Consider the following 24,934-nt stretch of genomic DNA (forward strand, 5'->3'; position numbering starts at 1 on the left):
AATCTACACCCAATACAGAGAAAAATATTAAATGGAAAGACACAGTGACATTGTTCACTATACATACCTCACTTGTTAATACACGCGTATACCACAGCTATCGTGGAACCATGCATGGGAATGAACAGAAAACATTCACACTTTTCCAAGAGACAGAAAAGGGACAATAGCTACCAGTTGACCTTATGTCTAAAGGGTAAATTCAAGATGAGTCATGATCATGCTAGAGGAAACACTTACCAATTCAAGGGCCACCATCTCTTCTTGCCTGAGTTATTGCAATAATTTTCTGAGTTATTGCAATAATTTTCAAAGTAGTCTCCCAGTATCTACACTTGTCTTTCTATAACCCATTTTCAAACATAGCAGAGTGATTCCATTAAGTTTAAAACAAATCATGGGACTTCCCTGGTGGCACAGTAGTTAAGAATCTGCCTGCCATTGCAGGGGACACAGGTTCAACCTCTGGTCCAGGAAGATCCCACATGCCTCAGAGGAACTAAGCCCGCAAGCCACAACTACTGAGCCTGTACTCGAGAGCCTGCAAGCCACAACTACTGAGCCCATGTGCCACAACTACTGAAGCCTGAACGCCTAGAGCCTGTGCTCTGCAACAAGAGAAGCCACCACAACGAGAAGCACCACACTCGCCACTACCAGAGAAAGCCCAAGCGCAGCAACAAAGACCCAATGCAGCCAAAATAAATAAATAAATAAAATTTAAGAAAAAACGATAAAATAAATCATGCCAGCTCTCCACTAAAAGTCTCCTTGACTTCCCACATATTTGAGTAAAAAAAATAAATCGAAACAAAAACCAAAGATCTTTACAATTGTCTATTGACCAAGACAATTGCTGGCCAATTTACTTCTTCGAGCTAAGCTGCTTTTCTCCTCATCACTCATTCCATTTAGGAAGATGGTTTCTGTATTGTTTCTCAGGCACAGCTGGCATGCTTGTATCTTGGAGCCTTTGAGCTCTCCGGTCCCTTTACCTGAACTGTTCTTACCCTAGATACCTGTAGGACCTACTCTTTTACATTTTTCAAGTCTCTGCACAGGTATCACATGTTAATGAAGCTGACTCTCACTACCTTATTTAAAATTACCAGCCTATCTTCCCATACATCCTTACTCTCCCTCACCTTCTGTATATTTCCATAGCTATTATCATAGTATAATATATTCTGCTACTTATTATCTATTTGTATATCATCTACCTTCCTCCATACAATGTTGGCTCTAAAAGGACAGAGTTTTTTTTCCACTGATGTATCTCAGAATCTGAGAATAGTACCTATGATAAAGTAGGTATCTAAAGAATATTTTTGTTATGGTTGAAAAAATAAATATTTAAGGACAAGTAATAAAAATGTTAATGTAGGTTGTTTGGTAAAAATTACCAAGGATCTACCTGAATAACTAAAGTTTGAGGAATAATTCCAATTGCTATTTCATTAGAATCATAATCATCAGTACCTCTTAAACTGTAACACCTCAGCTGTGACAATTTCTCATATCCTATCTTCTTCCTTCATTTTCATATGTGCTTCACTTACCTCTCTCCCTTGCAATTTTTACTGCCTTCTCTACTGTAACATTTTCTAATACATCAGTCCAATGCAAATGAGCAAATAATTTTTGATTTCCTACTTTTTACAGGGTGTTATGCAAGAGAAGGGTCTCTTTAGATCTGTTTAATTTAAAATAACCTGATGAACAATACACAGCTTGAGACACATAGTGAATTCACAATATATGTTTCCTGATCCATCCTTCCTAGGGCCTGGCTGCCCAAGCATCTTCCACACTCCTTTGTGTTTATTATGCATGATTTAACCAAGTTCTCCTCCAAAATTCAGAGAAGCATTGGTAGAATAATATAATTCTATTGTACTTATTTGGGAAAAATTCTTCGAGTATTATCTAAAGCAATCTTCTGATTTCCCTCTCAGCTTAGGAAATTTAGGCAAAAAATTGCTAGCTGGCTTTCTAAAGTCATAGGTAGTAATAATCCTAAAATTCCTTACTTCCAGTAAAATATGTGATTGTTCATGATCATTGTGTACCAAATGTGTTATATACAAAATGTTAAATTGAGTCCACGTACTGTACGAAGAAAGATCATTGAAATGACTACAAGAGAGCATTTTTAAAGCTAATTCCTTCCCTAACCAGCTTTGTGTCTTTAGAGCATTCATTCCATCTAGCTGGGCTTCAATCTCCCTTTTTGTAAAACAAAAGAGTAGAATCAATTAGACATCCCCCAGAGGACTCTCAGGCTGACATACACACTATACATCACAGTGTATATGATGCTTTACGCTATGCCCTTGGAGAATGGAAGAAGCTGGTCCTATAGTCTCTTCTTTTTTCACAAATGCACAGAGAGGTTAAACTTAATCTGAGTGACACTGAGTGTATGATGGCTAAGAACCAGGTGAGGTCCTTCTAACTGGGATCATTGCTCTGCAGAGTCTAAAGGAACCTTCTGCAATTGTAAATTCTTGCCATTTTTTACACTGTAGTTACACAGGAAGTACTAACAAATAAACAAAAGAGAGCTGACAAGGGCAACCCCTTGGGTAATTGTTCAGAGATCGCCCAAATAGAAAACACATGCTATTTCCCCTCTGCCTGACCAATTTGGCAATCAGAATCCAAGTTCACAGGAGAGGGGTTGGGCCTCTGCAGGCAGGAACTGAAGTCAGAGGCTTCCCCTACTACTTGCTGAGAGAGAAGAACATTAGGAATGCCTTTCAGTGCCTCAGTTTCTGAGCTGCCTCACTTGGGGAAATCCAACCGCAGCTCACGGTCACCCCTGAAGGAATCCGGATGCAGGCCAAGTACAGCAGCACGCGGGACATGCTGGATGGTGATGGGGACACCACGATGAGCCTGCATTCTCGAGCCTCTACTACAACCCAGCGGCCAGAGCCTGGCCACACAGGTACCCTGTCTCCCGTAGTCCAAATTGGCCAGACCCTTGAGAAATGCATGAGATGAGCCACCTTTCCTAGGAATGTAGAAAGTGGAAGAAAGAGAGAAAATGATTTTGTGATTTACAACAATTTGTAATCATGCCCTTTCTACAACTTGCATGCCACATATATGAAAAATTAGACTTGGTATATGCACAGAGGTTTTTCTATGATTCTGTCTCTAGCAGTCCGGTTTGCAGTTGAGGGTGTGTTGCTTTTATCAAGTATGTGTAACACACAGATGGGAGACTGTATGTACAATGAGAGCAATGTCTCTTCCCCTTCCTGCTTCCCAGGAAGGCCAGATCTGATGCTGTTTTTCCAGCAGCTGAGATCTGATCTGGAAATTTAGATTTATAAAGGCTAGCTTTTGCTAGTTTTCAACTCCTGGCTTTAGAGGAGGGTTCCAAGGAGACACAACAACCCTGATGTTTTGTTACAATAATTCTGCATCTTGACGTTGTGAGGCCTTGGGAGAGTCATGACAACATTAAGAGTCTGTTTATCATCTGTGAAGTGAGAGAGGATTAAATCAAATGCCTTCTAAGGTCCCTTCACCTCTGAAATTCCATGACTTGGTGTTGTAAATAGTGGCCCCAGATATAACTGTATCTTATCCCATTCACTTTTGTTCTATTGACTCTGAGAATATTATTGAGATGATTGCATTAAATTATGAAAGTATTTAATTTTAGTTATATCTTATGTTTCTATTTCTAGTAATTCACCCTTTGACATATATATTACACACATATATTATACATGTGTAATATGTATATATATATTTTTTCCAGTCCATATAAGATACAATTCACATACATAAAGAAGGATTTTTATTTCCTAGGAAACTCAGACAATCCAAGGCAGATATGTGACTTAATTTCTAATAAAAAGACCTCAAAGTGTAATAGAGACAGGACTAGGTTCTAATACCAGAGGAGCCACTTACTGTGTGATATTGGACAAGTTACTTAAGTATCCTGGGGCCTCAGCTTCCTCATTTATAAAGTGTAAACGATGGTAAATGTATACAGAGCTTTTTATGCGCCTGATATTGTTCTAAGCATTTATACATATTAATTCATATCAACTTGAACTAATGTTAAATAGAAGCAGCAAAACCTCTCTTATCAGGTGGCTATAAGCACTAAGGTTGATAGCTAGGTAAAGTACTTGGTACCTTGCAGACACATCAAAAAATGTGAGTTTCTTCTCAATAGTTCATCCCTTGATAATTCTTAAAGTGGTCTGTTTAAAATTTTTGTGTATGTCTGCATCAGAGAGAGATTCATGTACTGCCTATATCTTCATATGTCCTAACTTTTTGACCATATCCAGATTTTCTCCACCTTTTAAATTCTGGACACACCCTTTTCCCCGTTCTCTTCCTTTTCTCCTTTATCAAATAACCTTTAGGTTTTCTTCCTTTTCCTGACTAAATTTTTCTATTCACTTTCTATTCGTTGAATAACCCTCGAGTTGAGACCCACGAATGTGGCAGCTTTTTAAAATTTTTATGTACTTATTTATTTTTACTAAATTATCTAGTAAGCTGTGAGGAGATCCTGGGGATTTTCAGCCTCCTTGGTGTGAAGCAAAGTGATAACTTTGGGATGTCAGTTTCTGTAGTTACCAGATATGTGTAATAGGATATGGTATGTTTTCCTCCAGCAAATCCTGTAAGGAGTCAGCTGTGGTTTCAAGTGGCTGTGTACAACTTCATTTTCACCTTTGACTAGAGAGGGCAACTCTCACAAGGTTTAGTGATCAGCCTAATAAGGAACATGCTGTACAAATCAGTTCTGCTGAGGTTGGAGGATGGAGAGGGGCTTGGAGCAGGATGAAACACTAGCTGCAACATCTCGCAAACTTTTTGTAAGAATGCAAATGGAAACAGTAGGAATAGAGGTTATAAAAAAGTGTCTTGGAGGCAAATGCCTGAAAATAGTTACCTTACCCTACATATCTGACATTTTGTTTCCGTCTTGTGATAATGCAAGTATTTAGAGGAGTGTCCCTATAGAAGTCTAATTATTTATTAGAAAAACAGATCTGATATCATTTTGCTGCTAAAAATAACAGCAGCAACCATTCTGGGAATTTTTTGGCAATGCAGAAAATTCAGACTCAACAGCTATGACTGGAAAATTTTAATATTTTCTTTAGCATTAATAAATGATAAAATTCACTTATTTTCTACTTTTCAATTTTTAATTTTTCAAACTAAAATTTATGTTTTTGTTTAAAAGAATGCCAAATAATTCAGAGAATAGAAAGTAAAATGAAAGATAACACCCTCAGATCTCCTTTCCCTACATTTATGCTTGAGGTTGTGATATGCCAGCCATGTTGCAAAGTGCTGAGGATACAATGTCAAATATGACATTATCCCTGCATTTGAGGAAACTTAGAGTCTAATACAGTTGTCAACTGAGCAGTAAGTGTGATAAAGTGCTGTGATGGGGCATGAGCTTGGTACAAGGGAGAGCTTGGTCTTTTCTGTCTGGTAGGGGTAGAGATCAGGAAAGTTTTGCGAGAGAGAGTGACCATTGAGTGGACTTGAGTTTAAGATGTTTCCCATGATATGGGAGCAGAAATGGGAGGATTTAAGTGGCCGTGGGCACTACAGGCAGGCAGTCATATAAGAGGAAAGCCATGGCGGTTTTATGTACCTGTTTTTCAGAGAACATTAACGAATATGTTATGGCTGAGGGGTAGAGTTGGAGGGGGAAGCTTGACCAGGGGTAAGTCTGGAATGTTATGGAAGACCTATTATGTCATACAGAGGTATTCTGATTCTATTCAGTAGGTGAAATGAGTGGGATTTAAACAGGGAATAACATGCTCAATTTTGTGTTTTTAGAGGATGGTCTAGGCTGCATGAGGAGGATAGATTGAAGGAGTGTGAAACTGGATGAGCTAATACCCAGACTGTGCATTCGTCTAAGGATGAGATGAGAAGAACCTGAACTGAAGTGGTGTGGGAATGAGGAAGAGGAATCAGACATGAAAGAGATCAAGGAGGGAGAGTTTAAAGAATTGATGAATAGTTACAGGGGGGGAAGGCAAGGAGAGGGAGAGCATAGGCTGATGAGTTTCCATCTGATGACATGTAGATGGTGCCACCATGAACTGAACTAAAAACTACAAGAGGAATAGGAAATATGATGGATTCAGTTTGAGTTTGAGATGTTTATAAGAGAAGGCACATGCAGTGAAGTTGCCCGAAAGCACTTGTATGTATAGTGTGTGGGTCAGAGGTAAGGATTCTGAGCTACATATGCATGTGAGAATTGTTGGCATTTAGGTAGGAATTAAACTTTCTGAGTGAGATCACTGAGGAATGTAAAATGAAAATGAAAACAAAACAAGACAAAACACAGGAGAAGAGTGCCAAGGAGAGAATCTTAGGGAATACAATTGAAGGGCAGGCTGAGAAACAGACTCCAAAGGGAGCTACTAAGGATGGGTGGTAGAGAGTGATGATGTGGAGCAGGAGAGAAAGGCTTCTAAGAAGCCAAGAGACGATAACTTCAAGAGAAATGGACAAGTCAATGGTAATGTATAGCGAATTTTAAAAATAATAAACAGTCAATATGGTAGAGAGTGCAAGTATGAGGAAGGAAAAAAAACAATTTATTGTTTTATAAATAAGAAGGAAAATAGATTGTTGGTCATTTTCCATAGCAGGGATTTGAAAGGAACTATTAGTTAAGTAGGAAAATAAATAAGTAATTTTCTTTCCTTTTCATTTTTTTTTTCTTTCTGTCTTCTTTTTTGAGGAACCTAGGGGTAAAGAGAAAAGATAAAGTGTGAGAGCTGAGGTGTCTTGTGGGGTTGCATGAGTGCTTTTTAAAAAGCACTGTATTTTTTTTTTTTTAAGGTATGGGAGATCCTAACTCAATTGTAGCTTGAAAAGAGGTGCAACTACGGCACTTCATAATAATAATATACTGAGGAGAGAGAGAATGAAATAACTGTTGGGCTAAATTTCCTGCTTAAATGTAATCCTATCAAAAAATATGAAAATCTATTTGTGTTTAAGGAAAACAAAACAAAACAAACCTTTAATGATAAATTCAAGTTCTACTTTCCCCCCTACTCATATTAATTATAACTGTCTCAAATTTTTCCTAGATTTTTAGCTTCATGTCCTCAACCACAGCACAAACCCTTCATATTGACACATGCAGACTACTATATATAAAACAGATAACTAATAAGGACCTACTGTATAGCACAGGGAACTCCACTCAATACTCTGTAATGCCCTATATGGGAAAAGAATCTTGAAAAAAAGTGGATATATGTATATGTATAACTGATTCACTTTGCTGTACACCTGAAACTAACACAACATTGTAAATCAACGCAGACTCCAATAAAAATTAAAAAAAAAAATGTCATGGCGTAAATCACATCTAATTGACTCAACAAATCTTTAATTCATCCCTACTAAATGCCACACATTCTGGTAGCGCTGGGGAGACTCTATTTTTAGGTGCTTGGAGAAGAGGAAGGAATAATCTGAATCACTAATGTATTGCTATTGAACATACGTAAGAGGCCGCAGAAGCAAAGAGGAATGAATAAGTTACTGACTGTGTTTACTCATGTGGGTATTTTTGAACGAGGTGACATTAGACTTAGTCTGCAAGTCTGAGTCCAGGTTTTCCAGGAAGAGCAACTCAGGCACTGGGTGACCTTTCCAGGGTGAGGACCACACATGCAAAGATAAAAGCACAGAGATAAGAACTAGCTTGGTGCAGTGTATTCATGGGTAGAAGAACAGAGGGAAGATGTGAGGTGTTGATTTTGGATTGGAATTTAGATCAGGATAAGATAATTTGGGGAATCATCAGCAGAATCAAACAGGAAGGCAAGGTAAACTGTTGGTCTGAAGAATGGGTAGTCCTCAAAGGGGGGGGATGATTGGTTTTGGGGCAGCTGAAGCTAAAAAGTAGAACGGGATTCTACCATGGAGGGCCTTTTATAGCATACTGAGGAACATTTTCTCCTTAAGGGAGAGAGTAAATTTAGTAAGTTCCCCTTGGTGGTAAAGTGGAGAATGTATGATTTAAGGTGGCTATTACTAGCCTATTCACAATATTGAAGTGAAAAGTTGCACGTGGTAAAATGCCAGTGTTTCTATAATTCCATACGGAACGGCCATATATAGGCAAATATTATGAGATTTGTTGGGAGGGTTGGAAAATGATGTAAAACAATCAGCTCTGGAATGAGAGTGCTTGGATAGCACATCTGGCTCCATCACTTACTAGCTGTGCAACCCTAAGCAAATTAAGCAGCTCCTGGGCACTGCAGTTTTCTTACCCAAATAAAGGTTAAAAATAGTGCCCTCTTGAATAATTATTGGGAGATTCAGATGAAATACTACAACCTATATAACACACTCAGGAAGCATTACTATCAGTAGCTGTGTGTCCTTGCGTAAGCAGCTAAGCTCTCTAGGACTCAGTTGCCTTCCTGTAATTGGAATTATAATAGTATCTACCTCATAAGGTATTTGTAAAAACCCCTGGGATAATTCATATACAGCAGTTATCTCAGTAACTCAAGGAATGTTAAAAATTATCATTAATAGTAATCTTACTTTGGAATTATGTTTTGGAAACAAAACTCCTTGAATGGATATACAATGCACTCGTAAATTTTGCTCAAAAAGAAAAAAAAAATGACTTTCTAATCGCTGTGAATTAGAAACAACATTCTAGAAATATGCTTATGTGTTTTTAGAAGTATAGTCTTTTGAAATGATAGGAGGAATAACACTCATTTACTTTTGCAGAGAATGAAAATAGCAAATATTTGAAATTGACAAAAATTGAAAGCTGTATTTTCAGGAACACTGAAAACGACTCTCAAGCCACAGAACCTCCAACCTTCTCCCATGAGGTTTACTATGTGCCACATACAAGGATTAAGGAAACAAAGTTGCTAAAAAGACAATATTTAAACGTAAAAAATATATCCAGAAGTCAGGTATATAATCAGCAATGTCTCATAATTGAAAAATATTCACTCAGTAATCTAAAGGATGTCACTTCTGAAATATCGTCACCTTGCCACCTGTTTAGCCCTATGTCTCTGTGAGGCTGGTTCACAGGGAAGGGTGCAAAGTGGGTGCTAAATTTGACAATTTAATCCTTGCTCTGCCACTAGTTTGCAATGTGGCTTTGCAAATTGTTTCAATTCTTTGTGTCTTTTCAAGCTTTTACGGTGCTTTGTATTTCAGAGGCATACTAATAGCCTACATTTGGTAATGTTTGTTTCATTTCTTAGAGGCCCTGGGAGTGGAGGTGTACAAAGTGTTCCCTCTGATGCCTGATGAAGGGCAGCTGGTCAAGTATGACAACTCTCTTTATCCACAAACTTTCGTATAACTACAAAGGGTAGTTTTGTATTCAAAATTGACCTTAGCACTGTAGTGTTTTATAGTATAGTTATAGTAAGAGGATATAGGAAAGGGTTTTCTTTTCTATATATATCTTATTATTCCTAAGGATGTTTGTATCATTCCTTGGCCTGTCCACACCTTTTTCTAAACATGCCTCAGGAGACAGCATAGGGGTTTTCTTCCAAAAATTAAAACCACAATAAAGCCAAGCCAAATTGAAGTACCTCCCAGGAAGCTTATTTTTCTTATTTTAGGGTGGGAGTGGTCCCTAGAGAGAGAGAACTCATTATGATCAGGGCACTTGGAATAAAACTCAGGAACAATAAACCCACAGTTAGGGAAAAAAACAACAACAACAACAAAACACCTAGAGGGAAAAATAGCTTCAAAGAAAAAGAAAAAGTAAAACTTTCAACACCATAGTCTTTCCACTGTGGAAGCCTGGTTTCCTAGGATATGGTCCTACCTGCTGTAGAAACTCCATAGGGTTGTGTTTCTCTGGGTCTTTAGTTAAAACAGGAAGAGACTGTGAATACTGAAGCATTGAAACAAGGAGGGAAGGAGATAGGGAGCAAGGAAGAGGGAGAGAGTGGAGAGTCAGAGTAAAAACATTTCCAAATGATCAGGTGAAGATAATTTCTTAGAAGGGAAATTTTAAAATTTTATTTCCTTTAGCAGAAGATACACCACACTTCTTTCTTATTCCGTTCTAGAGGCAGCCTTAGGAAGGACTCTGTATGTATTCTTCGCATGGATATAATTATTCTTAAATAATGTTCTAAACCTTAAATTCCATCCCCTCATTTCACAGCAAAGATTCACTCTTGTTGATCCTTTGGGCAGCAAATTAACATCTCCCTTGCCCCCCATATTATACAAGGAAAAGTGGGTTTCTGGAGGTATACATGATTTGGTTGATTTACATGGTTCTTCTCCTTTACTTTCTTCTTACTTCTAATTTTGACTGAGGAAATATTAATCATAAAAGAAGGGACAGGATCTTTTAAAATGTTGTGCCTTTGAGATGTGTATTAATACAATAGGTTTCAGCAGGAGTAGATGAGTATATAGCAGAGATAGTTATATACAATAAACACATTCATTCATTCAATTTTAATTGAGCTTAGTTCAACTGATGTGCTAGTGACTAAACAGACAATAATCTTTCCCAAGAAGGGCTTACTTTCTCCTGGGGTAATATGGACATACCCTCCCCCTGCCCTCCCCCCAGTAAGCAAGATATATAATATATTTGATGGTAGTAATAGATAATGGAGAAAAATAAAGCTACCATGGTGGGGGGTCTGCATATGTACTTGCCTCTGGAGTCTAGAAACATCCACCTGGTTAATTTTCTTGGGCTATATGTAACGTTAAAGAGACATAGGGTTTTGGAGAGGATGTTTAGCTTAAGCTATATTCTGCTCTGTGATCCTTATTCTTTTATGTTCTGCTGATTTGAGATACTCTTAAGGACAATGCCCTGAGAAGCTAGCAATTTCCAGAAAGATTTAGACCAAATCAGATAGGCCAGCTAATTGAAGGAAATAGGGGAGAAAGCAAATCTCTGTTATATCTGTTTATGATTCAGAATCTCACATAAGTCAACGTATAGAAACCAGTTTGACTAGGAGATAAATTTAGCTGAGTCTGCCCTCTGCTGACAGAAATATTACTGACAAGTCAATAGTTTTTTTAAAAAAAATCAATCTGTAAAGTTTAATTTTAGATAATGCTCTGTGTCTCTGTAAAAATTAGTTAGGTAATATTAATTTTTCATAATTTCATTTTCTATTCATTCACTCATTCAAATATGTATTCAGTCCTTATATGCCAGGCACTATTTTCAGTGCTGGAAATACACTGTGAACAAGATGGTCAAGATCAGTTTCCGTGGAATGTACATTCAAGGGGAGGTGATAGACAAAAACAAAGAAGAGCCATGGAAATATTACTTAATAATCTTATTTTTTAAAAACATGCATAATGGGGTGATGTGCTAGAGGTGGACTTCCAAGGACGTCTTACAACGACGCACCATTTAAGTGGAAAGCTGGGTAACGGGAAGTAGGCTACAAATAACCCATCTGAAGATTGATTAATGCGGGGGTATAGGCAGAGCTAATGCAAAGGCACTAAGACAGGGACACAGTTGTTTGGATGAAGGATAAACAGAAGGTCACTGTGACTAGAGCATCTGCATGAGAGAAGAATAGTTCAGGAATGGATGAGACACCTAGGTAGGGTCCAGATGAAAAAGATTCCTGTGGAATGTTATTCTAAGTGCAATAAAACTATTGGCAGTTTTTAAGTTGGAAAGTACCATAATAGGATGTCCACTTTTCAAAAAAAGCCATCTGGGTCCTTAGGAAACATGATGTGGATTTTATTCTAAAAATAATGCACACCATTGAAAGTTTTTATGAAGGATATTATTATAAAGAGCAAATAAGATTCACATTTTGAAATGTATCCAAGTCTGTGTCCTGATTTTTACTTATTTTCCCTGTTAGATTGTAAGTCTCAAAGGATAGTGATCATATTTTCTACTAGTTATCATTCCCCATTTGGAAATAATGTTTAGCACAAATCTCTACCTGAAATTTATCACGCAGAGGACTTTGCTAAAGAGGAAATGAATTTATGTGTCTTTAATCTTTCTGTTTTCGAACCTGACTTGAATACCCAATGAAGTGAAACTCACGGGTCACGAAGAGACCAGGGTTTGCTTGAGAGTTTTTTCCCTTTATTTTATTTTAATCACAATGCTAGAGGATACCTGCAGCTGATTATGGGTCTTCCTGGTCAGATATTGCTGGTTATTCAGATTGATAGCCGACCTCACTAGGTGATGGGCCTACTCTTGACTCAGCAGAGCCTCTGTAACTGCCACAAGGCAAACTTGTGGGGTGTGGGCAAAGGAAGGGTGATGGCTACAGCTTTTTTTTTTTTTTTAAACTTAATGGGTACAAAGTTGAGATCTCTCAGATCCATCCTTGAGAAACTGGTGATCACGTTGTTTTCATGATCTATTTTTGGAGCTATAAAATCAAATGAACGAGCAAGCAAAATCCTTACAAAAGAGGGACTTTTGACAAAAAAATCCCCCAAAGAAACAGTAAAATAATCCTTTCTCATTACTGAGAGGCAATTTGCTTTTCAAAAGAACCAGACGGAAGGGGGCCTTTTGCAAAAAGTAACAACAAATTAATTCCACATCTTCTCTGATGATGTGAAAAATTGTTCTTTGTGAAGGTATTTTCATGAGAGTCTTTCAGAACTCTAGTTTTGACAAAAAGAAGATTATACAAATAGCCGTATGGAGATGCTGGTAATGTGTAACTTCATTCAGTGCAAAGTAGGACTGGGTGGATGGGGAGGGTAGGAGTGGGTGGGGTATGTAAAAGAATCTAGCTGTGATAAGTGAGGCTTGGCTTGGAGCCTTGCGACAGTTTCCCAGGACTGAGGGGATGTTATCTAGCCCCGGAATACTATTGTCCTGCAAATTTTTCTTCTTCCCAGAACCACCTCCTCTCACTTGCTTTCTGCTGACATAGATCCAAGAGGAAGAAAAAGTGAATCCCTGTCTTTTCTTTTGTTCCTTGCAGAGCACCGCGGTCCCTCTTCTGCTTGGCGTCCAGTGGCCCTGGTCCTGCTGACTGTGTGTTTGGTGCTGCTGATTGGCCTGGCAGCTCTGGGGCTTGTGTGTAAGTCTGCGCTCTGACTTGGGGGGAGGATCCTGGTTCCAAGGTTTGTCTAGGATGAGAAATGCTTGTTGTGATTTTTTTTTTTAACTTTGATGCTGGAGTCTGTGAATAAGTCCTTATTCTAACGCAACTCTGTGAGTATAGTGAAAGAAACATTAAAATACAATAATCAGTTACCAGCCAGACTTTTACATTCTGTTCAATATAAGAAAACTTTTGTTGTTTGTTTACCTATCAATATTTAACATCAGCAATATTTAGTGAATGCATACTTCAGCCCTCTTCCATTCCACAAAAGACAGTGGTTTTTGCTTTTAGCATTCATGGCTCAGTGGGCTAATCAGAGGAAACGATTTCATTTATATCCCACCCCCTCAATATACAGAGAACATTGCAGGTCTTAATCACTATAATATTTTTCAAAAAGTCCAGGAAGTTATAGAATCAGTTTGCAATAGCTTGTGAAAATCTACTAAGGAAGAATTCAGGCATAAAAGTCTTTAAATTTCAAACTAGGAAGGACAGAGTAAACAACTTAAAAAGGAAGTGGGAAAATTGGTTTCAACAGATGGGACCCTACAGCAATACGTCCTGAACAGTTGAAGGTGGTTCAAGGTAAAATATCACATAGAAAAGCAGTTTTCAATGTCAAAAATTGTATTTTTATAGGAAATTTTAGAACTTGTTTGTAATCTTAAATTTTAAAATTAAAAAAAAATGTATCTTAGTGTTTCTACCCTGGCTCCCAAAGTTTTACTTCATTTTGATATAACTATTATTTTGCAAACAGCATTCTTTTTAGTGGTATAAAGCAACTCTCATGATTCATGAAGAATTTTTCTACTTAGATATAGAAATTTGGAGTTTAAAACCAAGTGTTGAAATTTTCTAGTCAAGTGATATTGAGAAAGTTACTTATTCTCACTGAGCCCAATTGCAAAGCTATAAAAATATAGAAATGATAATATGACTATTTCAATGACTGAATGGGATAACAATATATGGTACATTGTCAATACTCAATACAATGATCAATAGATAAATGGATTTATGATTTTAGGTTGAGTAATGGTTTGACAGTGTACACAAAAAGATGTATTAAGCAGTAAATATGGTTAAGGAGTTTATCCCTGAAGTCAAGAATTGTTATTTTGACTCCATATTTTCAGACAGGGAAACAGAAATTAATTTGCCCAAGGCAATGCAATTTATTGTATACCAGAGTCCAAACCTGAGTGTAGGCAATACGCTCAGAGCCTGGGATCTTAAACAACATACTGTTTTGTCTTCCCCAGATGTACAAAATACAAATAGAAGTGAAGAAATAAGCTGTCCAGTCTGACTTGGTAACTTGGGTTAGTTTTTCAGTTCTACCAGCTCTCCAACACTCAGCAAGACAACATTTCTCAAAAGGAGGAAAGATTGGGGAATCTCTCCCGACAGCTGCAATCTCTACAAACCCAGAACAGGAAGCTTGCAGAAACTCTGCATCACGTGGCTGAAAAACTCTGTCGTGAGCTCTATAACAAAACTGGAGGTGAGTCCTGCTCCCTGAGCTCCCCGCTGCTCTCGGGATATCTGTCCATATAGGGCTGATTCTCCCATCAGTGTACTTGGGAACAAGGTTCCCAGGTTGTTGGGAAACTTAATAAAGAGTTTGGACATCCAGGTCATCCCGCTATTGGGATCATGTAGTTCAGCTATGTTTGTGCTACAGAACATGAAGGGATTCAGCAAATTCAGACAGTATAAATAATATATACAATTAACTCTGAATAACCAAAATAACACTACAAGTAAATAAAATACGGGGTTATTTCTCAATTTACCTTGGTACATATATACCTGAAAGTAGTATATATTTCATAATCCTTCCTGATTAAGAAGTTAATAAACTCATAATAGGGATCAAGTTAAAAAGACAGATGAATGAATCAAATTCTAATTACTTTAATGTAGTATGACTTGTCTGTGTACCCAAAATCTGCATTTTAATAAGGACCACCTATGATGATAATGCCAGTGTTGGATGAACTGTACTTTGGTAGATGGTACTGGACAAGCCTAGAAGCATCACCTCAGTCCTGTACCTTCTTTTCCTTCTATCCTTTTGGGTTTCATAATACCCAACTCTATACAAGTCCATCTTCTTTTCTGTTCTCCTTATTATGCATGCATAGCAAGCAACATACATTTCCACTTCCCCACTTTTTATTTTTCTTTCAGAGATTCTAAGTAAGGTGGAGGCTCCTAGTCTTCCAAATATGCACTCTAAGCAGGCAGTTTGATTGCGTGGCTACCCAGTAAATAACATCAATATGCACACTTCCACTTCTCTGAGTGCTTCTTTCCTACTTGACTAATGATCTTGCTGGTCACAATTTTCTTTCTTTTCTTTATTCCTTTATCGAGGAATAATTGACAAATATAATTATATATATTTCAAGTGTACTGCATGATGAGTTGATATACACATACATTATGCAGTGATTATCAAGATCAAGATAATTAACACACCTACTGCATCACATAGGTTTTTTATTTGTTTGTTTTTTGCATCTTAAGTTTCTGATGACACAGTGTACATTCTTACATCCTTTTCTTTGTTGGGAGCCATATTCCCAAAAGATATCCAACTTTCTCTGAAACCAGTGGTCTCTGGAGTTTACATCTAGCTGTATAAAAGAAAGTTATACAAATAAACTATATTTAGTTTAAGTATAAAATCTATGTGCAGATGCATTAATGATGTTCCTTATTCTCATGAAAATATTTGTATGTTCTTGATTTGATGTTTGTTCTCAGTTTTATTTTGCTGCGCTCCATTTTTTATTCTTCTTTCCCATTATCCACCCATCCACCCTCCATCCATCCACCCATCCATCCATCCATCCATCTATCCATCCACTCAGCTAGTATTTATTAAGTGCCTGCTGATGCATACCATACAAAGCACACATGGATTTCTGTCCTCATGGACCTCTCATTCTATTGGGGGTGGTGGTAATAAATAGTTTTTAAAACATAAAATATGATGATCAGCTTCTCCTAGTTTGCTCAAAATTTTTCAGTTTCAGTACTGAAAATCCTGCATTCTGGGAAACCCTAGGTTCCAGGCATACAAGAAAGGTTGGCATATATGTGTTTGAGAGGGTAATCAATCCTGTGGGAAATAAGGGAGGTCAGAGATTCAGGGATGGTGTTGCTAATTTAAATCAGGATACCATAAATCCTTAATTAAGATGATGATGATGATGTACGAGCAAAGACTTGAAGAGTTGAGGGCGTTAGCCATGTAGACATATGGAGAAAGATTAAGCCAGGTAGGGGAAACAGGAAGTGCAACAGCTCTAAAATGTGAATGTATCTACATATTCAAGGAATTTTAAGGAAGCTGTGTGCCACAGAGTGAGGAAGTGGAAGACTAAGAGGAGGTGTGGTAGAGATTATTCATGACATTAAGGGATATTATAAGGAGTTTACTTTCTATTTTGCCCTAAAGGAAGATTCATTATAGAATTTTGAGCAGAAGAAGTACATGTCTGACATGAGTTTTTAAAGGCTTATTCTGCAAATATATTGAATATAGACTGAGAGAAGGAAGGATAGAAACAGAGAGATCACATAAGAGATAGCTGGTGCAATAATCCAGGAGAGAGATGATGGTGTCTCAAGCTAGGATATTATCAGTGGGGATGAAGGCATGGTGGAATAAAATGGAGCGTGAGGGAAATAAAGGGGACACAGATAACTCCAGAGCTCTGGGGCAAAGCAACTAGAAGCCTAAAGATGAAATCAAGTGAAATGCGGAAGAATTCTTTGGTTGTGAGGGGGGAGATTAGGAACCAGCAATGCTGTTTTGAGCATGTTGACTTTGAAATATCACTTAGATATCCATATGGAAATGTGAATAGGCAGTTTGATATATAAGAAATAAGGTCTGGGCCAGAGATATCACCTGACTCACAAAGAAAATCTCCCAAATTGTTTATTCATTTAAAACCTCATTTTACCTTATGAAATATTTCCAATAGAAAAATACAACAATAGTATAATATCCATTTGTGTACTGACCACTCAGATTTTAACATGTTAACATTTTGACTCTGGATTGCTTTTAAAATAAAGACATTTTTGTGGAATGACTGAGTTCCCAACTGACCGTACACCCACAAGGGACAGGTTCCCAACTCTCAAAGGCCCGAGGCCACGTACCCACATAGATTTTAAACCATGGCTCTCAGGGCCTAGTTCCTATATTTACAATCACGACCCACTCAGTCCATCTCACCCTTGACCTGTGCACTTATTTCTCTAACTTTGATGCCCGTGTTAATTTTTGACACATGGAGTTTTGCCTTTCTAATTCATGCTTGGCTTAGTATTTATGTGATTTTTTTTCTAAAATTTTATTTCCTTGGTTTTGAATGAGAAAATAATCCAGATCTTATTGCTATATTTTTCATGAAAAAAATCCTTTTACTAGTATATAAGTGGATTTTGAGGAAGAAAATTATAGAAACGTCAACGGATTCTCAAATCCAATGCATATTGAGTTTTTGAACAGATGAAAAGTTCTTTATGAAATTGAATATCCTCTCTGTATGCTGAATTACACAGGCAAGGAATGCTGAAGTTCCAATCATTCATTACTAGATTCCATTGTCCGTGAATCAGGTAGTGTATGTTTTAATTCCCATTGTATACAAAATTATAATTCCTGGCGTGTAGTGGGTGTTCAGTAAACATTTGTAATTATCATTGGGCAATTAAATATCTAAGAGAGAGGGCATCAATTCTTTCTTGGGTCATCAAATATTATGTGATTTCAAGAGATGAAAGACAGTGGTGCTGGGTAGAAAATAACATTAAGTTTTGGTTTCTTTTCAAGAACACAGATGCAGCCCTTGCCCAGAAAGATGGAAGTGGCATGGGGACAAATGCTATCAATTCTATAAAGAAAGCAAGAGTTGGCAGGGCTGTGAATATTTCTGCATTGCTGAGAACTCGACCATGTTGAAGATAAACACACAGAAAGTGCTGGTAAGATCCTAAGCCTTGGTCAGTGTTTGAAGTATTCTCAGAAAGAGGTCTTTAAAAGATTCTAAGGAGTCAAAGTCCATAGATTCTCCCATTTATTGCAATCAAGGCCTAAGTCTTATTCCTACTGCTTTGAATGTCCCCTGAGGTCATTATTTGTGGAATGACCTCCACAAATATCCACACCTTAGAAACATGAGAGAAGCCCCTTCAAATTCCCCATCAGCCAGCAATCAAATGAAGAGTGTCTTAATTTCTTAACATCTTTTGGTTTGAGTAGGAAGGGAACAATATTGATGCCACATCAGAGAGATGAAAATAGCACTTCCTATCTTTCCATGTGAAAGGAACAAAACTTTTGATTGAAAACTTTTAATTAAATCACTGCCATAATCTGCCAATAAATATCTTGTCTTCCAGAAGTTTTCACCCTAGCATAGACTGGTCAAGGCAAATCTGAAAATAAAATTGGCATATGTTAAGTACATGCAATTAAAATTCACTGTTAAAATGGCATGATTGTTCCCTTTTCTCTTACATTTATTATTGCTTTTGGAGTTAATTCCTCAAGCAGTATGACCATAATTTATTTATTATTGTTTTAGCAGAGACCTAGGCACAGAGTAGTTTATCAACAGTTATATAATTGAAATTAATACCCTGCTAACTATGCAAACTCTTAACATCTTTCTAGTTACCTCTTAATTCCTATCCACTTCCTGAACTCTGTGATGAATGAAACTCTGCAGTCTCTCTCAAACCTCTAAAAAGATATTTTCCACCCTTTGACTAAGCCAGTGTATTCTGGCATAAACCCTCCTAATTTTTCTTATTCTCTGTTTCCTCCACCTCCAGCACACACTGAGGATTCAGATATACGACTGAAATATACTACACACAGTGGTTGGAAATATTATTATGAAAGCTATATAGCAATTTTCTCTCATGCATCTCATATATTTGTATATATTTGTCACTTTCATAGGATTTATTTATAGAACTTTTAATGTGAAGGGGCCACCATTCAGCTGGAACCAATATTTTCAACACAGTTTCTTTGATATGCCTATTCTATGACTATTGCTTAGTGATAGTTTCATTTATATTTCCAATAATCTTTTATCGAACCAATACATGCCATTAATTATCTGAGGGATTGAGGATGTGAAAATGAATAATACAAAGTGTATGTCCTTAAGGAACTCATAGTATTGTGGAAAAAAGACAGATGTAACAATGGATAATTATAATAGATGTAGATAATTTCCGTGTTCAAGAGTGAGATTAGATAGAAGGAAATAAATAACTTTAAACATTTTTCAATGTGGATAGCAGAAAAGGAATTACATATATGTAAATACAGAAAAATGTATATGCATATATATGAAACATTTCTCTTTCTTCCCTTCTTAGTCCAAGATGTAAATCATCCTCATAAATTTTTCTTTTACCCCACTTTGCATTAAAGTATATTCATTATTCTTTTCTCCTTCCTAATCAGTCCTTTTCACATGTACTCTTTTTTTTAAGAACTTTTATTGAGATAGTTAACATATAATAAACTACATATATTTAAAGTGTACAATTTGGTATTTTTTTTCTTATTAGTAATGTATATATCACAATCCAAACTCCCAATTCATTCCCCCTCGCATGTACTCTTGAAGATTATTTCCCATTCTTGCACTTTTCCTTCCAGATTCTTCCATTTTCCAGAATCACTCCATATCTCTGTCTCCCATATTTTTTATATCAATCTTGTTTAATCCTGTGACCTGAAAATAATGGGTCATTTATAAATCTTGGTTGATGTGATTCTCGGTTTCAGAATGTCAGTATACATTCTATGCTTATGAAGACAAAATAATTTTTTAACTTGGACAAATTAACTGACCTCAGCATGGACGCTATTTTTCTCTTTTCTTTTTCTTCTTTTTTTAAAAGCATTTATTTATTTATTTAGCTACATTGGGTCTTTTTTTTTTACTTTTTATTTTTTTAATTAATTAACTAATTAATAAATTTTATTGGCTGTGTTGGGTCTTTTTTGCTGTGCGCGGGCTTTCTTTTAGTTGCAGTGAGTGGGGGCTACTCTTTGCTGTGGTGCACGGGCTACTCTTTGCCGTGGCTTCTCTTGTTGTGGAGCACGGGCTCTAGGCACGTGGGCTTCAGTAGTTGCAGCACATGGGCTCAATAGTTGTGGCTCATGGTCTCTAAAACTCAGGCTCAATAGTTGTGGCACACTGGCTTAGTTGCTCCGTGGCATGTGGGATCTTCCTGGAGCAGGGATCGAACCCGTGTCCCCTGCATTGGCAGGCACTGTGCCACCTAAGAAGCCCCCCACTATTTTTCTTAAATATACTATCATCTATGAGGGCAAGACTCATGTGTTGTTCTTGTATTAAAAATGCAGGCCAGCCCTACACATCTCTGTATGTATGTGTTATAACATCTCTCATGCTAAAGGTTTTCTTGTGTGCCTTTCACAGGAGTTTGCCATGCCTCAGAGCTACTCTGAGTTTTTCTACTCTTATTGGACAGGGCTATCCCGCAACGGCAGTGGCAAGGCCTGGCTGTGGATGGACGGAGCCCCTTACTCCTCTGAGCTGTAAGCCCTCAGAGTGTTTCATGGGAAAGGCATTTCATAGAGAGGTTTTGCTTGAGTGACAAGAATCCAATAATTTGGTTAAGCAAGCAAGAACATCTGCTTTGTGCTGGATGCTGTGTTTGTAGGAGGACATCCAAAGGTGTATAAAACATAGTGCTTACTCTCTGAATGGCTTATAAACCAGTGAGAGAGACAGACTGGGATTCTCTGACACACACAGAGAGAGAGGGAGGTCTCTGTTATGGATGAATAAACTGAAGCCCAGGTCGTAATGGTGACCTGCCTAAGGTCATACAACTCTACAGCTTATCAATACCCATAGATAGTGTAAGATCTCAGATTTCTTGGTTTTCTGTGCAGTGAAATTGAGAGCACATCTTTCAAAATACAGTCACTGCGAATAGATTTACTCATAATATAAACAGTAATATTATCAAAAATTAGTTTTACTCATATGAGCATTTAGATAGACATATGCATGGTATATTCTTTGAGATAGGTAAATGTAATATTTTTATCAAAATACAATTTAAATCCATGTTTGAGCAGACACCTTTCTATACACTTATATAGGATTTATTTTACCAGGAGATTGTACATGTTCAATGTGATTGTTTTTATTTTACAGTTAAACCAAGTCACAGGGAAGGTAGATAATTTTTCAGATGGCAGTAAAATTGTATAAGTTGGATTATAATGTGCATTTTAATTTTAGTTAGAAATAGTTTTTGTTGTCTTGGGTGACCTGATGCTTCTAAGAATGGGTTTGAAAATTGAGGGGCAGAGAGGAGAGAGGCTGGTGATCGCATCTTTCCAGTAAACTCATCCTGAGTGTTTATTCTATAATTTTATCAAGCTTAGGACACTCCCTATGTACTTTCTGTATTTTAGAAATAAATTATGATAACATGAACTTTTTTTTCTTTTTTGAGGTTTGAGATTATAGTAGATTTCACCAGCCTACGAAGCAGGGACTGTGTGACCATCCTCAACGGAAAGGCTTTCTCCAAGGACTGCAGGGAGCTGAGGAGATGTGCGTGTGAAAGAGCCGCAGCCACGGTGAAGCTGCAGAGGCTCCAAGAGCCTCTCTGAGCCAGACATGGAGGCGAATGGTTCTCCAGCTACAACTACAACTGCAGGCTCCCTTCAGAGAAATGGAAGATTCTGTTCTGCAGAGCAAAAGTCAGTCTCTGTACGTGAACCCGGCCTAGTGTGGTTTCCGTTCCTATTGCCTTCCATTTAATCCCTGTTTATACCTTCCAGGTACTGAAAAATTTAATAATAATAAATGTAAATAACAGAACGTGTTGGTGATTTTAGAGTGGACTTGTGATTTGGGGAAACATTCAGCGTAAAGGTGTTCTTCAAAACATGAGAGCCATCAGTGTTGTGGTGGTGTGTGCCTTATTGAGAGTTTGTGGGGACTCTACAAGAGTACTATTTCATTATTTGAGAAAAATAAGAAGTCTTGGAGAGGCATGCTGCCTTCAAGAGGATGGTTTTAACATTTTAAATTTTTGGAGGCAGGCTTATGTCCTCAACGCATGGCTAAAAAAGAGTCAACCGAATTGCGATAGGGTGAGTTATCCGCTCAGGTCATGGCAAGTGAAAGAAGCACTCTGACATCTGCATACACCGCTGGCTTCTTGTGCAGGTGTCCCTTGCTGAGGATGACAGTTTGCATACACATATCAGAAATCATTGTAAATAAGACCATCACAACCACTGACTTCATTGGCTTAGAGATAAATCAATTTTAGGGGTTTAACCCTGGAAAGGATAATCTATTATCATTCTTTGTTTTTCAACAGTGGAAACTGGGATGCTTCAGTATTATTTTCAGTAAACATTTATCTCATGGTGAAATGACATTAAATTAGCAAATGCATGATAAAGAGAAGACGTTTGTGTTTATTCCCCTAAGACCGTGTTGCTTATCAATTGTTGCTTGCAGATTTCTTCCTTCAGAATTTTCTCTTCGATTTTCTGTTGATTAGCTAGGAAATTTCTTCAGTGTTGAACAAATTTTACATTGATTTATTGTGTCGTGCAAAAAGAACTGCATTTGTGGCCATACAATGAGAGTTTTAGATCCGTTATTGTAATTTATTATCGGCAAATTCCTTTATTTCACGAACCTTATTACATTAGACATAAAGTGGACATATTTACAATATCCTCAGGGTGTTACTGTTAGCTGAAATGAGGTACATGTGGAATTAGTTTCATAATCTACATTGCAATGTAAAATGTAAGGGATATTAAAAGTATGTAAAAAGGCAGAGAAGGAATTCAGTTTTTAAAAATAGGAGAGTGAAAGGAAGCACAAACAACCTTCTTTGGAAACCTATATTTCTGAACAAATTGTACAGAGCTCTCTGCACTGGCAACCTGTGGCTATTACCAAATGTTTTATATGATGATTACAGATATTCAATGAACATGGTTAATATAATAAGCACATAATGAGAGACATGGAGTAAGCCTTTAGTTAAGCAGTTAAGTGCTATTTAAGCCTTGCTACTGCAGAAAGAAAATATGGTTAATATGAGAAAGTCAAAAGATTTTGTGAACTAAGTAAAACTGAGACGGCACACGTTGAGTTTTGACCCCTGGCACCTTACGTGACTGCAGACTAGTTCCAAACTGGATGAAAAGTGTCTCTTTAAATGTCATTGCTTTAACGCGTCTAGCTGCCTGGCTAGTGGGTGATGAATAGTGTTTTCTCTCCAAATCTGCAACCTAAGGGAAAGTGTCAATTTAGATGGTAAGGAAGGAAAAATAATAGAATGTATTCCACATTTGTTATTCTTGAGCTGATTCCTCTCCATCTTTGCCCTCAGTCTCCTCATCTGCCTAAAAAAATCCACAATGCTGATCACAACATGAGTGAATATTTCAGAACAGAAAGGAGTATGGTACTGCATTCACTCCACAAACTTATTTTTTTTTAATTTTAAGAACAGGAAATAATCATGACATGACTTTGAAAATATGACTTTCTGAGAACAATTTTCTGCTGAGAATCAGAGAGGGTAGCACCCGTGAATGGATTTTCCAGCACAAGAAGACTTTTTTTCTTCTAGGCTCTTGTGTGTTTAGGTAATTCTGAAGGAATTGCGGGGAAAAGTCAAATGAGGAACATGGCCTTTCCCGGTAGATCTGAATTCCCCAGGGTACACAGTGAGCTATTTCTTTTCCTGAGGATATTGAGCCAGCTCTTAAAACTTATCAACAGGAAGCAGGTCAGGAGCCCTGTAACAGCAGGAAATGTGAGAAGTGTGCTGGGAGCTTTTACTTTAGAGATAGTAGCAGATTATGAAACACTTAGAAAGGTCTAGAAGGTTGCCTTAGGGTAGGCCTCAATATTTGGAAGTCGAATACTTTCTAATGGAATTCTTGCAGTTTTCGAAGAATACAAAAAGCAGCATAATCTGATTTAAAGTGTACATAACTTATTTTACAAGTTTCATTCTAAGAACAGATTTTTAGAAACTGAGGATGCTTATTATTACTCTATCAATATCACTATTCTAAAGTTTTTCTTTTCATACATTTAATGTCCTTTGAATAGAGCATGTTTAAAAAGCCTCTTTATGTTTGTAGGACAGGGTTTTATTTTTCCTATCCTTTCCCTTTTTAAAAACTAATCTGGAACTCAATGAGATGGATCAGATATCCAATTCATTATCAGTGGGACTAGGGTATGAGATTGATTATCCTGGTGTTGAGGTCCAATCTCTTACCATGGGGTTGAAAAAAGCCTTGCTGTTCTGGGCCAAAAGCAAACTGCAAGGAAAAATCTTTCACCCATACCATCTGTGTGGAAGGCAATATTACCTCTGAGGAAATCTGTGGAGGTTTATACCAGCTGCTCTGTAGATAAAACTCGGACTTGTAAATACTGCATCGCACGCTGACGGATGACGTCAGCTGAAGGATGTTTGCCTCTGGCTTCATTGTATTTCTTCTAAAAAGAGTTATTAAATGCTTCCTATCTTTTCTCTAAACACAGCTCCATGACAATACTTTGAAGAATCTTGAAGACAAACAGTCTTTACCACTAAAATTTGCTATTGTTTCTCCTTTATTCCAGGTAATCACATCGAGCTGCCAGCTGCCAGCTGTAAAAACCAACCAGAGGAGACAACTTATGCTGTGTTTTCTCTGCTATTTTCCT

The 24,934-nt window shown here is 37.3% G+C and overlaps 1 protein-coding gene across 4 annotated transcripts; it reads left to right on the forward strand.

Moving 5' to 3' along the window:
* The first annotated feature begins 2,730 nt into the window (after nt 1–2,730).
* CLEC1A (C-type lectin domain family 1 member A) lies at nt 2,731–24,903 on the forward strand. 4 transcript variants are annotated; one of them, XR_009048581.1, is made up of 7 exons: nt 2,731–2,950; nt 13,008–13,106; nt 14,467–14,643; nt 17,998–18,149; nt 20,636–20,754; nt 21,687–21,936; nt 24,851–24,903. XR_009048581.1 is itself a non-coding variant. In XM_057704284.1 (7 exons), the coding sequence occupies exons 2-7, from the start codon at nt 9,330–9,332 to the stop codon at nt 21,844–21,846; spliced, it is 726 nt and encodes a 241-aa protein (XP_057560267.1). In that variant the 5' UTR covers nt 2,917–2,950; nt 9,285–9,329; the 3' UTR covers nt 21,847–22,052. The 4 variants fall into 4 exon arrangements, 2 of the variants coding, with proteins under 2 accessions (XP_057560266.1, XP_057560267.1); XR_009048580.1 differs by having other exon boundaries at nt 21,687–21,946; nt 24,851–24,892; XM_057704284.1 differs by lacking the exon at nt 24,851–24,903 and adding an exon at nt 9,285–9,348 and having other exon boundaries at nt 2,917–2,950; nt 21,687–22,052.
* The last annotated feature ends 31 nt before the right edge of the window (nt 24,904–24,934 follow it).

The sequence above is a fragment of the Hippopotamus amphibius genome, chromosome 12 (assembly GCF_030028045.1).
Source record: "Hippopotamus amphibius kiboko isolate mHipAmp2 chromosome 12, mHipAmp2.hap2, whole genome shotgun sequence".
Classification (NCBI taxonomy): domain Eukaryota; kingdom Metazoa; phylum Chordata; class Mammalia; order Artiodactyla; family Hippopotamidae; genus Hippopotamus; species Hippopotamus amphibius.

Excerpts from the sequence above, each read along its gene's own strand:
- CLEC1A (XM_057704283.1), top strand. The coding sequence starts at position 2,836 with ATGCAGGCCAAGTACAGCAGCACGCGGGACATGCTGGATGGTGATGGG. Across the intron at positions 2,951-13,007 it reads GCCAGAGCCTGGCCACACAG|AGCACCGCGGTCCCTCTTCT; the intron begins GTACCCTGTCTC and ends TGTTCCTTGCAG. Across the intron at positions 14,644-17,997 it reads GCTCTATAACAAAACTGGAG|AACACAGATGCAGCCCTTGC; the intron begins GTGAGTCCTGCT and ends TTTCTTTTCAAG.